At 40.3% G+C, this 18,774-nt stretch overlaps 1 protein-coding gene across 1 annotated transcript; it reads left to right on the top strand.

Annotated features, from left to right (window-relative positions):
* The first annotated feature begins 11,028 nt into the window (after nt 1-11,028).
* LOC114609037 (antigen-presenting glycoprotein CD1d1) lies at nt 11,029-14,433 on the top strand. The gene is made up of 6 exons (XM_028753260.1): nt 11,029-11,184; nt 11,474-11,746; nt 12,038-12,316; nt 12,775-13,053; nt 13,667-13,763; nt 13,852-14,433. Exons 1-6 carry the CDS (start codon nt 11,124-11,126, stop codon nt 13,871-13,873), a joined length of 1,011 nt encoding a protein of 336 aa, XP_028609093.1. The 5' UTR covers nt 11,029-11,123; the 3' UTR covers nt 13,874-14,433.
* The last annotated feature ends 4,341 nt before the right edge of the window (nt 14,434-18,774 follow it).

The raw sequence follows: 18,774 nt of genomic DNA, 5'->3' as shown, positions 1-18,774 counted from the left end.
GCAGAATGTCATCAGGAGTGAGTTTATTAGTACATTCCTTTACCAAAACAGCATTTGGGCTCCCCTTTGTCTATGGGCTATCTAGGTTCATGTTCATATACAGATCGTGTAAGGGCATTTACATGGGAAACAGAAAACCTTAACAAGGCTTTCTGCGAAGATGAAGTCATGATAGGAAAGACAAATTGTATTAGCCAAAAGAGTTAGAAGATATGGCATGAAAATTCACATCTCAAGAACAAAAGGTGGATCAAGTCCAGTCTGCCCTTGACTACTTTTTAGAAAACATGACCTTCTCTTGGATCTTTTCTCTCTTTTTGGAATTCACTAGACCCTGTATTTGTCCTACCAGCAATCCTTTAGTCAGCCCATATGGTACACTGATGGAGAAGACCTACATGAACATCCTGGCAGAGCTCCACCAAACTCCAGGCACCCTTTAGCTGCTCTGCCAGATCCACACTCCAGGTTCAGACAGGTCCACACATCTTGTGCTCTGGCCCAGCCTAATGAGTCTGCTGGGATTGGATACTGCTGAGGCCTCCCCAACTCCCAGGCCTACACCAGGTAAAGCAAACAGTACCTGGCCCAGCCTGATGAGTCCTGTTTTCACCTCTCCTGACCTCTGGGTCAGGCCAGGAAGCACATCCTGTGCACAGTCTAGCCTGCGGTGTCCACCTCAGACACACATCCAGCAACAGAAGCATATATCTCCATGTCACAACATAAAAACATGGAAGATAAAGACAGTATGTTCTCCTCAAAATCCACAAGTCCTATAGAATGCTCTCCAATGAGAATTGCCCATATGAATCCCAGAATACAGAATATTTTACAAAAATCATAAACATCATCAAAGACTTCAGGAATTTAAAGAAGACACAACTAGCTCAATGAACATAAAGAAAATGATCTCAAAAAGTATAAATGCCTGAGTGATATTAAAGAAAGCACAAATCCAGGGACATGTAGCAGCAGATACTCTAGGATTTGAGAACCAAATTCAATAAAGAGAAAAAAACATGGAAGAGCACACAAGCTAACATGAGATGGAAGTGAAAACTTCCACAATAACCCAACCAGAAAATTCACAGGAAAGGTGTACAGGTAAAATGGATAAAATGAAGCCAGGCAGTGGTGGCACATGCCTTTAATCTCAGCACTTGGGAGGCAGAGGCAGATGAATTTCTGAGTTCGAGGCTGGCCTGGTCTATAAAGTGAGTTCCAGAACAGCCAGGACTACATACTTGTCTCGGAAAAAAAAAAATGGATAATATGGAAGACAAGATATCAGGATATGGAGATAAAGCAATTAGGCCAAACAAAGAAGGAATTTGAAAAAAATTAAAGACACAGAAAAGGAACAAGCAGAAAATGTGGACACCATGAAAAGACCAAATCTCCCCAATTATTATCATAGATGAGGAAGAAGAAAATGCATAGATGAGATATTGAGCAAGATCATAAATAAACTTCTTCAAACTAAGGAAAGACATATCCATACAGATGCAAAAGCCCCAAGTAGACAAGACAAGAAAAGAAACCCCTTATGGCATATTATTGTTAAAACACTAACTGTACACAACAAAGAAAGTATTGAAAGCTATGAGAAAAATACAAGCCACACATAAAGAAAAACTCATCAGAATAATACTTGATTTCTCAATTGGAACTTAAAAGCTACAGGAACCTGGAACAATGGATTCCACTTTCTAAAAGACCATGACTACCAACCTACACTACTGTACTCAAAACAAACAAAACAAAACCTATCTACCGTGGTTAAAAATGAAAACGTTTCTGAGACCTAAATATGCTAAAACAATTATGTCTTGCAAAACAGGAAATAACACTTTGAACTAAAAATAGAGATAAATACAGTGAAGGGCCTCTAAAGAGAAAAAAATGAAGCTACAATTATTGAAATATAAAGTATAACAAGAACACAATAGCAAACAAGCAAACAACTTCAAAATGACTGTAATCAATATACACCTTTCACTAATAACTTTAAATGTTAATGGCTTTAACTTTCCAATCAAAAGACACAGCTTGAATGACTGGATTAAAAAGAAAATTCCATTTTCTGCTGATTACAAGAAATTTTCATCTAGAATTAAAGATATATAACACCTGAAAGCCTGGGGAAAAAATCACCCCAATCAAATAGGACCAGGAAGCAAGCAGAGAAAATAGGCTTTGAACTGAACCTAATCAGAAGAAGACAAAGAGGGATAATTCATTCTAATTAAAGGAACAATTAACCAAGAAGACATTATTTATAGTCCAAAATATATATGCACTATACTTTGGTTTATGCAGAACTTCCTAATAAATTAAAGACAGATTAATTTCAACCCATCAATAATAAGAGATTTCAATACCCCACTTTCTCTAATGCACACAAAGATTGTCTGAACAAAAAATAACAAAAAAAAATGACATCACACATCAGAGGGACTTAACAGATATCAAACACTAAGGAGTACACCCTCTTCTCAGTAGCCCATGAAAGCTTCTTCAAATAAACAACATCCTGCAACACATGACAAATCCTAAAAACATTCAGAAAATTTGAATTAACTCCCTGTAGTCTATCTGACCATAATGCAATAAAACTTAAAATAGACATCAAACACATCTCTAATAAGATTACAAACTCGAAGAGATCGAACAACTCATCACTGAATGATGAATGGGTCAAAGATAAAAGTCAGAAAGGAAAAAAAAATTCCCAGAACTAAACAAAAATGAAAATACGACACAACAAAACATCAGTCCTCCTTTGTCTCTCTGTCCTTCTTTCTCTCTCTGTCTTCCTTGGTCTTTCAGTCCTTCTTTGTCTCTTGTTCCTCCTTTGAGTGGTTCTTCCATGCTTTCAGGCAGTCTCTATCTATCACTGGAAACAGTCTTATGAAGGAATTTCAGAGTTCTACGTGCCTACATTTAAAAAACCAGAAAGGGGTCCTGGAGAGATGTCTCAGTGGCTAAGAGCACCGGCTACTCTTCTAGTGGAGTCAGGATTGATTCCCAGCACCCACATGCAGTTAACAACCTTCTGTAACTCTGAGACCAGAAAATTGCTGACTTCTTCTGGCCTCTGCAGGGTGCACAGACATTTATTCAGGCAAAGAACCCATATACATTAAAAGCAATTAAACTATTTTCTTTTTAAAAAATTAGAAAAAGACTTAGTGATGCAACCTCCAATAAGCTGAAAAAACAAGAGTAAACCAATCCCAAATTCAGTAGATAGCAAACAATATCAGAGCAGAGATCAATAACATAGAAACAGAAAACAATACAATGAATTATGAGTCTAAGAGTTGATTCTTTGAGAAGATAACAACAAAATCAACCGAACCTTGGCCTAATTGACCCAAAGAAAGAATGAGAGGACCCAAATTAACAGAATCAGAAGTAAGTAGATGGATGCCAAAGAAACTGAAAATATATATGGAATGCATTCAAACCATGCACTTGCCTTTTGGCTGGGGCAGACATTTAGCTGGTCTACTCACATTTAAGACACCATATCCTGAACCATCTTAGAGGAACCACTGCACTCAGAGCAGCAGGATTTCAGGATCCGAGAGGCAGCCTGAGTCCCAGGAACTTTTCTACTCAGGAACTAAGAAACACAGGGTCACAGAAACAGCTGGACCCTGAGTAGTTCTGACACAAGCAAGATAGCTGGAAAGACAGTCTCCAGTCAGAGACAATGAGTGCAGGTAGCACTAGAGATAACCAGATGGCCAAAGGCAAAAGCAAGAACATAAGCAACAGAAACCAAAGTTACCTGGCATCATCAGACCCAGTTTTCCCACCATAGCAAGTCCAGGATACCCCATTCCACTGGAAAAGCAGGACTCAAATTTAAAATCACAACTCATGATGATGATAGAGGACTATAAGAAGGGCATATAGAACTCCCTTAAAAAATCCAGGAGAACACAGGTAAACAGGTAAAAGACCTTAAAGAGGAAACACAAAAATCCCTTAAAGAATTACAGGAAAACACAACCAAACAGGTGATAGAATTAAACAAAACCATCCAGGATCTAAAAATGGAAGTAGAAACAATAAAGAAATCACAAAGGGAGACTACCCTGGAGATAGAAAAGAGATCAGGAGTCATAGATGCAAGCATCACCAACAGAATACAAGAAATAGAAGACAGAATCTCAGGTGCAGAAGATACCATGGAAAACATTGACATAACTGTCAAAGAAAATGCAAAATTCAAAAATATCCAAGAAATCTAGGACACGATGAGAACACCAAACCTAAGGATCATAGGTATAAATGAGAATGAAGATTACTAACTTAAAGGGCCAGAAAATATCTTCAAAAAATTATAGAAGAAAACTTCCCTGACCTAAAGAAGGGGAGATGCCCATGAACATACTAGAAGCCTACAGAACACCAAATCTACTAGACCAGAAAAGAAATTCCTCCCATCTCACAATAATCAGAAACACCAGATGCACAAAAGAAAGAAAGAATATTGAAAGCAGTAAGGTAAAAAGGTCAAGAAATGTTTAAAGGCAGAACTATCAGAATTACGATGGATGGAGAAAACAAGATATTCCATGACAAAACCAAATTTACACAATATCTCCCCACAAATCTAGCCCTACAAAAAATAACAGATGGAAAACTGCAACACAAGGAGGAAAACTACAACCTAAGAAAACCAAGAAAGTAATCTTCCAACAAACCCAAAAGAAGATAGCTACAAAAACATAATACTACCTCTAGTAACAAAAATAACAGGAAGCAACAATCATTTTTCCTTAATATCTCTTAACATCAGTGGACTCAATTCCCCAATAAAAAAAGATATAGACTAACAGACTGGATGCATAAATAAGACCCAAAATTTGGCTGCATACAATAAACACATCTCGGTGACAAAGACAGACACTACCTCAGAGTAAAAGGATGGGAAACAATTTTTCAAGCAAATGGTCCCAAGAAACAAGCTGGAGTAGGCATTCTAATATCAAATAAAATCGACATCCAACCAAAAGTTATCAAAAAAGATGAGGAAAGACATTTCACACTTGTCAAATGAAAAATCTACGAAGATGAACTCTCAATTCTAAACATCTATGCTCCAAATGCAAAGGCACCCACATTCATAAAAGAAACTTAACTAAAGCTCCAAGCATACATTGTACCTCACACAATAATAATGGGGCATTTCAACACCCTATCTCAGCAATGGACAGATCATGAAAACAGAAACTAAACAGAGACACAGTGAAATTAATAGAAGTTATGAACCAAATAGATTTATCAGATATCTATAGAACATTTCATCCTAAAACAAAAGAATATACCTTCCTCTCAGTACCTCATGGTACTTTCTCCAAAATAGACCATATAATTGGTCACAAAACAGGCCTCTAGAGATACAAAAAGATAGAAATAATCCCTTGCATCCTATCAGATCACCACGGACTAAGGCTGGTCTACAATAATAACAAAACCAATGGAAAACACACATACACATGGAAACTGAACAACGCTCTACTCAATGATGACTTGGTCAAGGAAGAAATAAATAAATTAATTAAAGACTTTTTAGTAATTTAATGAAAATTAAGGCTCATCATACCAAAACTTATGGGACACAATGAAAGCAGTGCTAGGAGGAAAACTCATAGCTCTAAGTGCCTACAAAAAGAAACTGGAGAGAGCATATACTAGCAACTTGACAGCACACCTGAAAGCTCTAGAACAAAAAGAAGCAAATACACCCAAGAGGAGTAGACTTCAGAAAATAATCAAACTCAGGGATTAAATCAACCAAATAAAAACAGAAAGAACTATACAAAGTATCAACAAAATCAGGAGCTGGTTCTTTGAGAAAATCGACAAGATAGATAAACCCTTAGCCAGACTAACCAGAGGGCACAGAGACAGTATCCAAATTAATAAAATCAGAACTGAAAAGGGAGACACAACAACAGAAACTGAGGAAATTCAAAAAAAATCATCAGATCCTACTACAAAAGCCTATAGTCAACAAAACTGGAAAATCTGGATGAAATGGACAATTTTCTAGACAGATACCAGGTACCAAAATTAAATCAGGAGCAGATAAACCATCTAAACAGTCCCATAACCCCTAAAGAAATAGCAGCAGTCCTTAAAAGTCTCCCCACCAAAAAAGGCCCAGGACCAGATGGTTTTAGTGCAGAATTCTATCAGACCTTCAAGGAAGACTGAATACCAATTCTCTTCAAACTGTTCCACAGAATAGAAACAGAAGGAACACTACCTAACTCATTCTATGAAGCCACAATAATGCTCATACCTAAACCACACAAAGACCCAACAAAGAAAGGAAACTTCAGACTAATCTCCCTTATGAATATCAATGCAAAAATACTCAATAAAATTCTAGCAAACCGAATCCAATAACACATCAAAACAATCATCCATCATGATCAAGTAGGCTTTATCTCAAGAATGCAGGGATGATTCAGTATTCTGAAGTCCATCAACATAATAAACTATATAAACAAACTCAAAGAAAAAAATGCATGATCATCTCACTAGATACTGAGAAAGCATTTGGCAAAATTCAACATCCCTTCATGGTAAAAGTCTTGGGAAGATCAGGAATTCAAGGCCCATACCTAAACATAGTAAAAGCAATATATAGCAAGGCAGTAGCCAATATCAAACTAAATGAAGAGAAACTTGAAGCAATCCCACTAAAATCAGGGAGTAGATAAGGCTGCCCACTGTTTCCCTGCCCAACATAGTACTAGAAGTTCTAGCCAGAGGTATTAGACAACAAAAGGAAGTCAAAGGGATACAAATAGGAAGGGAAGAAGTCAAAATTTCACTATTTGCAGGTGATAGTATACTTAAGTTAACCCAAAACTTCCACCAGAGAACTCCTAAACCTGATAAACAACTTCAGCAAAGTGGCTGGTTATAAAATCAACTCAAACAAATCAGTAGCCTTCCTCTACTGGAAGGACAAACAGGCTGAGAAAGAAATTAGGGAAATAAAACCCTTCACAATAGTTACAAATAATACAAAATACCTTGATGTGAATCTAACCAAGCAAGTGAAAGATCTGTATGACAAGAACTTAAGGTCTCTGAAAAAAGAAATCAAAGAAGATCTCAGAAGATGGAAAGATCTCCCATGCTCATGGACTGGCAGGATTAATATTGTAAAAATGACCATCTTACCGAAAGTAATCTACAGATTCAATACAATCTCCATCAAAATTCCAACTCAATTCTTCATAGAGATAGAAAGACCAATTTGTGAATTCACTTGTAATAACAAAAAACCCAGGAGAGAGAACTATTCTCAAAAATAAAAGAACTTCTGGGGGAATCACCATCCCTGACCTCAAGCTGTACTACAGAGCAATAGTGATAAAAACTGCACGGTTGGTATAGAGACAGGAAGAAAGACCAATGGAGTAGAATTGAAGACCCAGAAATGAACCCACACACCTATGGTTGCTTGATCTTTGACTAAGGAGCTAAAACTGTCCAGTGGAAAAAGGACAGCATTTTCAACAAATGGTGCTGATTCAACTGGAGGACAACATGTAGAAGAATGCAAATCAATCCATTCTTATCCCCTTGTACAAAGCTGAAGTCCAACTAAAAAAAGAACCTTCACATAAAACCAGATACACTGAAACTAATAGAAGAGAAGATGGGGAAGAACATCCAATATTTGGGCACAGGGGGAAAGTTCCTGAACATATCAATGGCTTATTCTCTAGGATCAAGAGTAGACAAATGGGACCTCATAAAATTGCAAAGCTTCTGTAAGGCAAAGGACACTGTCAATAGGACAAAACGGCAACCAATAGATTTGGAAAAGATCTTTACCAATCCTACATCCGATTGAGAGCTAATATTTAATATGCATCACAGGCTTGTCCACAACCTAGTCTGGTGGGATATTTTCTCTAGAATATCACTCTTCCAAGATGATTCCATCTGGGGTCAAGTTGACGTGAAACTCACCAGCACAGAAGTGGGGGGCTATGTAGGGGGAACACTCAATGTAGGTGATGTGAAAGAGGAAATGAGAAGCACAAGAATGGGACCTCTTACTTAAGAAGGGATCAATTCACAAGGAGAGAGGGTCCTGTCAGACAAATAACACTGAGGATGCTAGGAAAAGCCTTAAAGATTTGTACTGCTTTGTATTTACATAAAATTACATACAATATATGAAAGTGTACAGGCATGAGAAACCTGCTTAGGAGTTGTTAGCAAGGGGAGTCCAAGAGAATCCCCACACTTTATAGGCTATTGTTCTTGGTCGCCTCTCAGAGGTTTCTGAAAACTCCACGAACGTCAGACACAGGACACAGCAGATTCAAGTAGGATCCAACCTGAAAACTGCCTCCCTGGACACAAGCATTTATAGTCTCAGAAGGTGGTGTTCAAGCTGCCAAGGAAGTCTTTCCCAGACTTAAGTCCATGAAACACAGCAAAGAGCAGTGTAACAAGACATCTCTAAAGACACAGCACTGTCACTCACACCTTGGTGTTAACTAGGAGCTCGCTAAGATCTGTTCAACAAAGGGAACTCATATCTAGTATTGGAAACCTAGCAGTTTAGCTGGGGCTACTGAGGTCACTGATCAGACAAAACCTACACTGACCACTGTAGAGCAGCACAATCCCTGACTGCATTCTAAATACTTATCCTCACACCCACAGATAAATGTAGCTCCCAAATACTCATCAAGAAAGCTTCTCTTTGCAACAGACAGGTATCATTTCAGAGAACCATTAGAGCTCAAAGTGCAAAAACCAACTGGTCATGGGGTAATCAACCTAGTGGACAATCTACAATACAACTCCTGCACCTTGGGCTCAGGGAGTATCATGGAAGAGGAGACAGAAAGAATTTATGAGCCAGAGGACACAGGAACAATTGAACTGTGTCCGAGGAATGACAGAGAAGCTTCATCAGTGATACAAGAATAAAACAGCTACTAAACAAGTTCTGAAAAAGTACAGCATCAATACACATCTTATTATTAAGAACTCTCATGGGGCCCCACATTTAGATAAGGAACTAAGAGATATTGAAAATGGAAGAAGTATTCTTCCCCTCAGGGAGAGAAGAATAACTGCTAAGTGGTTATCCAGTACAAGCAGTAGCTCTGATATAATTTACTTAATAAAAGTACTTAATGGACTCTATGTTTCTATATCTGAGAATGTGTAAGTGTGTGTGTGTGTGTGTAAAACAATGAAGAAGAGGTCAAGGAACTGAGAATGAGTTGGGGAGGGGTGACATGGGAGAAGTTGGAGGAAGGAAAGGGATGGAGGGAAATGGTGTAATTATATTGTAATAAAAAAAACCAAAATATTTTGGCTAAATAAAAATAATCATTGTTTTAACCCTTTATTTTTTTAACAGCACTTTTCAGTGTCGTGTCAAACTCTTGGGAGCAATATCCAGTAAAACAAGGTCTAGCGGACTAGAGCCACCTCAAAGAGCACCTCCCTTCCTCTTCTGGAGGGAGAAGCCTGTCCTCCAGGACTTTTACAACAGTGGGGCACAGCAGGAGTGAAGTGTTGGTGAAGGCAGAATGGGAGGAGTCTGGGTTCAGAAATGTGATTCTGGTGTTCTGACAAGCCTCCAGCTGATTATACCAAGGACAGAGAAGGGGCCAAACTAACATTTCTGTAATTACAAGGCCTATGGGTTAGGAAGAAAGGCCCACAAAGGTAGCTGCACCCAGTGTGTGGAGATGGGCTGGGTAGCTTTCCTGCCTTTATTCACACTGTCTCGGAAGCTTGAGAAGGCTCTCCTGAGAAAATAACATTAAAATTTGAAGTCTAAGTGGAAACTTCGTAGGGCCTGGTAGACAAGAGTCCCCCTAGGGGTCTATTTGTGAAGGAGATCATAGTCAGGAAGAAGCTGTATCTAAAAGCATGTGAGGCTGAGAGTAGGGTCCCAGCCGATGCTTCAAGGCAAGCCACAGAGGGCCAGAATGATCCTATAGGCTCTGCAGATGATGGGTCTTTTTTCTTCTCGTGAAAGGTATTTCATATAGTTGAAGCAGAAGGTTGGGGTGATGTTAAGGGTGGAGACATAGAGAAGGAACCCACTTAGGAGACAAGACAAAAAGACAGAACAAAGCATACAAGGGGTAACTAAAAAGGAACGAGGAAGATGGTATCGGGATGATGCGGGAATTCGATTTGCCAGGGACAACTTCTCCTTTCTCAGAGCAACTGAAATCAGCAACTGTTTTTAGCACTGCTTATCTTAATCGGGAGAAATTGGGAATGGCCATACAAACTCACAGGCAAACTCTGTTATCTAATCTCTGTTCTCAATAACAAGAGGTTCGTTCTTTCAAAGAGTGGGAAACACGCCTGTACGCAGGTGTCCGCCACATGTTTCCACAGCGAGGTAGCCCTTTGAGTGGGCACATCGCGTCACTTTCACCTTTTCTTCACATCAGACTGCCACAAGTCTTAGAATCTCGCAAATCATGACATAGTACAATATACAGTAGAAATAAAATATGCCTGTACTCTCCCAAAATGGAGTCGGGAGAACCAGAGGACAGATAAGGAAAGGGGAATAGAATCTGACATGGAACACTGTGGGGATAGGAAAGCTATAAAGAAACGTACCAGCCCACTTATTATTATTAATTATTATTATTACTGTGATACTTGAGGAGATCTGGGAAGAGCCAAACGTGTAAAACGGACCACCTGCAGACAGTCTCTGCTACCTAAATTAAACTTTTTTCCAAATTTTTTCCTCTCATTTTTAATAACATCGGAGTTGTAACAAAAATACAACTTTGTGTCTTGCTTTTGATATTGAGAAGGTTAACGGACTCAAACTCATTCTTTAGTATAATGGAAAGACAGTTGAGAAAAGTGATTTGTGTAGCAATTCTGATTAAAGCTGCACTGCAAGCCTCAACTACAAGGGAGGTAGGCTTTGTAAAAGAGTAGTTTACCAAACCTGCCTGTGCTTCCGGGTTTGGCAGGCTGTGTGCCAACAGCCCCAGAGCCTTTGTATACTGGGCGGTGAGCAGAGTAAACCACAGAAGTCAGAGCCCAGAGCTGTGCAGACCTCTGGCGCTATGCGGTACCTTCCTTGCCTGTTGCTGTGGGCTTTGCCACAGGTCTGGGGACAATCTGAAGGTGAGTGAGTAAAAGGGCTCACAGAACAGGCTAGAGAAGGAAGGGAGAGCTGCCCAGGAAGCACTGTGTGGTAGTGGGCGTGTGCAGGTGGGATTAGGTTCCCTGCTTACAGCAACTAGTGGGAGGAACAATGGGCAGATCAGGCTCAGAGCTGAGCACAATTCAGAGCTGCACTGAGCCTGCCTCTCCTTCGCAAGCACAGCTAAAGCCGGGATTTTTCCTACTGCAGTCTGTCTGCAGACTGGGCACACTCCACTCGGTATGTTCTTTTGTTCTCCATTGTTTCCAGTCCAGCAAAAGAATTACACCTTCCGCTGCCTGCAGATGTCTTCCTTTGCCAACAGAAGCTGGTCCCGCACAGACATTGTGGTCTGGCTGGGGGATCTGCAGACCCACCGTTGGAGTAATGACTCAGACACCATCAGCTTCACGAAGCCCTGGTCCCAGGGCAAGCTCAGTAACCAGCAGTGGGAGAAGTTGCAGCGTCTGTTTCAAGTCTATCGAGTCAGCTTTACCAGGGACATCCAGGAATTAGTCAAAATGATGGTACCTAAAGAAAACTGTGAGTGGAGGGATGGAACTCTGAACCCAGTGGGCGAGAGTGCTCCGGAACCTCAACTGGATAACTGGGAATCAGTGATGAGTTTCTCTTTTCTCTCCACCCTTTTGATTGTCACTTCTGTCTAAAAGTAATTAATCCTTGTCCCTTCTGAAAATAGCCCGATCCTGCTCTAGGACACCGTGATCATTTCCCTCAACTGGCACCTAACTGTAATCTTCATGCCAGTCTCCTCTCCTTTCTTCCAAACCCCTTAATCATTAACTCTTTGGTCTCCACCCCTCCTCCTTACAGATCCCATTGAGATCCAGTTGTCTGCTGGCTGTGAAATGTACCCTGGGAATGCTTCACAGAGCTTTTTACATGTGGCATTTCAAGGAGAATATGTCGTGAGATTTCAGGGAACAACCTGGCAGACAGTCCCAGGGGCCCCATCTTGGTTAGACTTGCCCATCAAAGTGCTCAACGGTGATCAAGGGACAAGTGAAACAGTGCAGATGCTCCTGAATGACACCTGCCCCCAGTTTGTCCGTGGCCTCCTAGAGGCAGGGAAGGCAGACCTAGAGAAGCAAGGTCAGCCTGCTACTTTCACCCTGGCTCTTACTTGGATCTATTTAGGTTTTTCCATCTCTCTCAGTTGCAGAGGAAGGGCAAGATCTAGGAAGAGATGATTAAGGCATGAGGGGGGTTTATTCTTTTTACTGACAGCCACTCTTGGATTCTATAAATTGAGTTAAATAAACACTGGGGATAAGAACTGAGCCATTCCTTATTTGAGACAGGCTGTATCAGCTGAACTCAGGTTGTTCTAGAGGACAGAGGAGGGGTACAGGAGGTTCAGATCAGGGAGTGGGGTAGAAGTGTCAGGGATTGTCTTCCTAGTCAGGGGGATACAGATAGATTAAACTAATAGGCAACTTCATCTGCAGAGGGGGGCGGTGTGGGAAGCATGAACTTGATAGGAGACCTGGAGCCCCTAATATAAAAATTCCTCCTTTAAGATTTCTTTCTTATTCTCTTGGTGAGTACAGAGAAGCCAGTGGCCTGGTTGTCCAGTGGCTCCAACCCTGCACAAGGCCATCTGAAGCTGGTGTGTCATGTCTCTGGTTTCTACCCAAAGCCTGTGTGGGTGATGTGGATGCGGGGTGACCAGGAGCAACAGGGGACTCACAGAGGTGACATTCTGCCGAATGCTGATGAGACATGGTATCTTCAAGCAACCCTGGATGTGGAGGCTGGAGAGGTAGCTGGCCTGGCCTGCAGGGTGAAGCACAGCAGTCTAGGAGGGCAGGATATCATCCTCTACTGGGGTAAGAAAGAGCTGTAGCCTGGGTTGCCAGAGAGTAGAGGGGCCCTTCAAACATGGAGTGAGAGTTGAAGGAGCCTAGTTTCAGAGATGAAGCCCTTATGATAGAAGAGACAGGACAGAATTCTAAATAAAAATGGAACCTCAAAAGACTTGAGATAAGATGCCCTGTGTATAAGAAAAAAGAAGACCCAGAAACTCAAAAGATCCAGAGGTCAGTGGCAAATAAAAATGTTCAGGAAGATCCATTCCCCTGAGGAGAGGACCTAGGGCCCAAGACATAGCTGTAGTAATCTGTGTGTGTCTTGAGGGAGCTCTGGCCACTTTGCTGCATGTGCTTCATTTCAGCTTGTCACTTACCTTTGTTGCAATTGTTGCTATTCTGACTTATAGAATGAAGGTGTTGATGCTAAGGGAGGGTAACTGGCGAGATTCAGGCAAAAAGGGCTGGAGGTACACAGTTCATACCTGTTTGCATAGCATGTAGCCAGATCCTGACAAGAAACGGTCAATCTAAACTCATGAGGAATAACAAGGTTATACTTTAAATTAAAATAGGGAACTTGAAACTGGGACAGGTTGCTTGTTGAGAGATATATTGTATTCTTCCAAACCAGGTGCAGGACAAGTATCCATTGGCTTGATCTTCTTGATAGTAGCAATACTAGTTCTAGTATTGGGTGCTGTAGCCTACTATATCAGAAAAAAGAGATGGTAAGTCTTCCTTATCCATGTGTTCCTTCCCTCAACATCCCTCTGTTTATTCCTTCCTTTTCTCTCCTAATGGTCTCTCTTCTTCCAGCTCCTATCAAGACATCCTGTGACTCTTCCTAAGACCTGCCTCTCCTGAAATTCAGAACTTCCAGGTCCTAGGACTTCAGTCCTGGTCTCCTCAGGAACTGAGGATGAAGGAGATAAATCCTGAAAAATGAAGAGCAGCCAGTTCACTATTTAAATATTAATTATAAGAAATTAATTTTTTAATTGTTTATACACTTGGGTAGTTGAGAACAAACGCAACTGCAAATGTGCATAACTGCCAGAAACAAGCTGTGGGCAGTGTTTTATGGAATATGCACTGAACTTGAAAGCACACTTCCTGTTAGCAAGTGTAAAGTCCAACACCAGCATAGCTGTACTCTGTATTTTTCAAGATAACTAGAAAAATGGATTTGTGTGTGTGTGACAAGCAGCTTTGAGGTTTGTTGGCAAGTGTAAAGTCCAACACCAACATGACTGTACTCTGTATTTTTCAAGATAACTAGAAAAAATGGATTTGTGTGTGTGTTTGTATGTGTGTGTGTGACACACAGACTTTAAAAAGTGAACTAAAATATTTGCAAATGTTTCCTACCTTAAATACAAACCTGCTGACTAATGATAACCCCAAAGGCTTCCAGTTTGTGGCTCTTTTTAAAATGCTTGTTCTAAATGTCATAATGATCACTTTAGGACACAATCTCTATTGAAAATTTGCTTTAATAACTGAAAGGTGTTTTCTCTTTAAAATAAAAGTAGGATGTAAGGTGAAAAGGTATCCTCAAAATGTTTACTTAGTGTAACAGTATTTTAAAATGAGAAGTCACAGTATACATCTATTTAATTGGGAAAAAAAGAACCCTGCTCTCCTTGGGTTATTTCTCTCAAACACTGCTATTATTTTTATCTGGAATGGATCCCAAGGTGCTGGAGAAGGAACTGAGGGTTCTACATCTTGTTCTGAAGGAAACCAGGAGAAGACAGTCTCACAGGCAGCTAGGAGGAAGGTCTCAAAGCTACTCCCAGAGTGACACACTTCCTTCAACGAGGCCACACCTCCTAATAGAGAAGAGCTATTTAGCTTTTCTGTCAGATTATAAAATAGTATGTAGTAGTTACTAGTTAGCTTTTGGGGGGTTTGTTTTGTGTGATTTTGTTTCATATTGGCCCATCTTCTAGAATTTCAGAGGTTCCATTCCCTATACCCTGACCTCCACACTGATAAGATGTTCTTCCAAATAATTTCAAAATGTTCAGTCAAGTTCTTTTGTAAACAAAATTCCTCTAGAAATCCCCCAAGCCATGAAAACCCCAGAGTCTTGCAGTTTTAGGAGGCTATACAGACCCTACTCTCACCTGTGTTCAATGCTAATTTTTCAAACCCTGCATCAGGAAGATAGCCCTACCTAACATAAAATAAATCTTGAATAATTTGACCAAAGAATTTGGGTAATGATCTTTACTCTTGTTTGCTTGGATTAAGTTATTTGTGATATAAAAAGAAGTATATGATATTAATATAATATGTAATATACATTTTTTAAAACACTTTGAAAATTGACAGGTCATTTGATTTAGCAAGTAGGTTTTCGGAACACACTATTCTAACTTGTTTAGCTCAAATGAATTTTTTTATTAATTATTTTATTTATTTACATTTCAAATGTTGTCCCCCTTCCCGGTCTACCCACCATGAGCCCCTCACCCCATCCTCCCTCCCCTTCACCTCTAAGAGGGTGCTCCTTCCCCCACCCACCCACCCACCCACTCCCACCTCACCCTTCTAGAGTCCCCTTTCTCTGGGGCATCAAGCCTCCACAGGACCAAGCATACCTTCTCCCACTGAGGCCAGACAAGGCAGTCCTGCTACATATGTGGAGTTGGGGGTGGTGGCACAGAACCAGCCCATGTATGCTCTTTGGTTGGTGGCTTAGTCTCTGAGAGCTCTGAGGCATCCAATAAGTTGAGAACTGTTGTTCCTTCTAAGGGGTTGCAATCCTCTTCAGCTCCTTCAGCCCGTCCCCTAATTCTTCCATTGAGGTTCCCTGGCTCAGTCCAATGGTTGGCTGTGAGTATCTGCATCTGTCTCAGTCAGATGCTGATAAAACCTTTCAGAGGACAGTCATGCCAGACTCTTGTCTGCAGTACATCTTGCCATTAGCAATAATGTTGGGGTTTGGTGTCTGTGCCTGGGAGGGATCCCAAGGTGGGGTGGTCTCAAGAGGGCCTTTCTTTCAGTCTCTGCCCTATTTTATGTCCTTGCATTTCCTTTAGACATGAACAATTCTGGGTTAAAATTTTGGAGACAAGTGGGTGTCCTCACACCTCAACTGGTGACCATGTCTATCTACTGCAGGTAGGTTCTTCAGGTTCCATCTTTCCACTGTTTGACATTTTGATTAATGTCATCCCATTTGATTCCAAGGAGCCTCTCACATTCCTAGTGTCTGGGATTTTCTGTCGGTTTCCACCCACCCCTGTTTCCCACCCCACACTGCTGCATATTTCTTCTATTCATTCTCCTATACTTCTGGGCTTTGTTTCTGTCTTCCCTCATACCTTATCCTGCCCCTCATTTTTTCCTCTCCCTGACCTGTTCCGTCCAGATCCCACCCTCCCTTTGCCTCCTGTGATTAGTTTGTTCCCCCTACTAAGTGGGATTGAAGCATCCACACTTGGGACTTCCTTCTTCTTAAGCTTCATATGATCTGTGAGTTATATCATGGGTATTCTGAATTTTTGGGCTAATATCCACTTATCAGTGAGTACATACCATGTATGTTCTTCTGTATCTGGGTTACCTCACTCAGAATGATACTCTCTAGTTCCATTAATTTGTCTTTAAAATTCATGATGTTCTTATTTTTAATGGCTAAGTAGTATTCCATTGTATAAATGTACCACATTTTCTGTATCCATTCTTCCATGGAGGAACTTCTGAGTTGTTTCCACCTTCTGACTATTACAAATAAGGCTGCTATGAACATAGTGAAGCACGTGTCCCTGTGGTATGGTGGAGCATCTTTTGGGTATATGCTCAGGAGTGGTACAGCTGGGTCTTCAGGTAGAACTATTTCCAATTTTCTGAGGAACTGCCACATTGATTTCCAGAGTAGTTGTACCTGTTTGCCATCCCATCAGCACTGGAAGAATGTTTGTCTTTGTCCACATCCTAGCCAGCATCTGATGTTGCTCATAATTTATTCGTGAATCACCATCTTAAAAAATTATATCTTTGAATTGCTATCTATTGGTATTTTTCAAAAGTTATCTCAAAACTATATGAACATTTTCTTTAGCTTTAGCTCTAACTAGATCTGTTAGTTAGCCATGAGTATTTATTTCATTTATAGACAAACCATCTTCTTCACAAATCTCAAGGTAGTGCCAGCTCTGCTCTGTTACCATGTTGGAATTGAATGTTCTTTTCTTTTTCTTTTAAATTAAACCCAAAGAGAAGACCTCATGGAATTCTTTAACTGCTCATTTGAAAAATTATATAATAGGGATGATAAGTGGTTATTTGAGATTTCACCATGTCACTTAATATGGCACCAATACATTGTGTTAATTTTTTCTGTTTTTCATGTTCCCAGAAACAAGTTCACTCTTGATTTTGCTCTTAAAGACAAATGACTACAAAGTAGATGAGTTATTATTTTAGCAATTTTGTCCAAAATAGTTACTTTCCAGTCTCAAAATCCTAGATTTAATAAAACAATAAAAACTTACATCTTAAAGATTTTAGTATTTCTCGCTGTAATAGATACTTTTCTTCAAAAGACATTGCAGGCATGTTTAGGGTCTGGAGAGGTGCCTCAGTGGCTGAGACCACATGCTGGCCCTGCAGAGGACTGGAGTTGGCTCCTATCATCTGTATGAGGCTGCTCAGGCTGTGACCCCAGCACCAGGGAACCATAGGCCACCTACTTTGAAGATCACTAGTATTCAAGTGAACAGGCACCACCACTCCACTCCACATTTACACCTACTTTGAATTATATTAATTTTAATTTAATTAGGAAGTAATGTTCCTAAAATTTAACAGTTCTGATATATTTAGTGATTACCTTTGGATCACACTGGCATTTTGCTTTTAAAGGATGGGAGAATAATCCCCTCTATTTTTTCCTCATTAGTCAACATGTACAAGACGCCATAATTACAAAACGCGTATCTTCACGTGGATGAGCCTGCCAGGAGAAGTATTTGGACCAAAATATCAAATGTGAAATTTGTTTGTAGCATGAAAAACAAACATATTGTCTGGCCAAAGGAGAAATCCTTTATATGCATGTTTAGTCTTCCAATATTTGAGGCGGAAATTCAGACATTTTTCTCTTATATAGCTTTTGCATTTATTGGTCTCAGTAGTTGTGCTGAAAGTCTGATAAGAATAATAGGAGAGAAATAACAGGTTTAATTATACCTCATTTATTAAATATATTCCTAAATGATAATTAATGGTGATATATATGCCCTAATGCTTCCAAAAACAGCTCCTTGGAAGAACGTATCACCTACAGAGTGCTCAGTATTTGGCATTATGAATTTTAAGACTCATGCTAATGAAATACGACTGCTCTTTATACTCTTGTGACTGTGGATTATCAGAAAGCAACTATGAATGGCACAAAGCAAGGTGAGCAAATAATATTTAGCTTGATCACTTTGTTCAGTTTTTCAAAGTAACATCCGTGTTAAATTTTAGACCAGGACTCTCTACTGTAACATGGAGGTGGAAGGAGCTGAGGCAGGAGGATTGCTTGACTCCAAGAGTTGTGGACTGTGGGGCAGTAGGCTATGAGAAAAGGCCAGAAAGCTTGGTAGAAAGCTCTAGAAGCCCCCGGCACCCTGGTCTGAAGAAGGCCACTGGGACGGGAGGTGATTCGAGCTTCCCAAAGTCATCTGGCTCTCTTAGCTTCAGCTCCCCAAAGCCCCTCCCATGGAGAGGTCCATGGCCAGT

This window comes from Grammomys surdaster, unplaced genomic scaffold, assembly GCF_004785775.1.
Source record: "Grammomys surdaster isolate TR1022 unplaced genomic scaffold, NIH_TR_1.0 125946, whole genome shotgun sequence".
Lineage (NCBI taxonomy): Eukaryota > Metazoa > Chordata > Mammalia > Rodentia > Muridae > Grammomys > Grammomys surdaster.
Note: the sequence above shows the minus strand (reverse complement) of the source record. Positions and strands in the feature narration are given on the sequence as shown.

Coding starts and splice junctions, on each gene's coding strand:
- LOC114609037 (XM_028753260.1), top strand. CDS start 11,124: ATGCGGTACCTTCCTTGCCTGTTGCTGTGGGCTTTGCCACAGGTCTGG. Junction 11,747..12,037: donor GATGGTACCTAAAGAAAACT/GTGAGTGGAGGG, acceptor TCCTCCTTACAG/ATCCCATTGAGATCCAGTTG. Junction 13,054..13,666: donor GGATATCATCCTCTACTGGG/GTAAGAAAGAGC, acceptor CTTCCAAACCAG/GTGCAGGACAAGTATCCATT.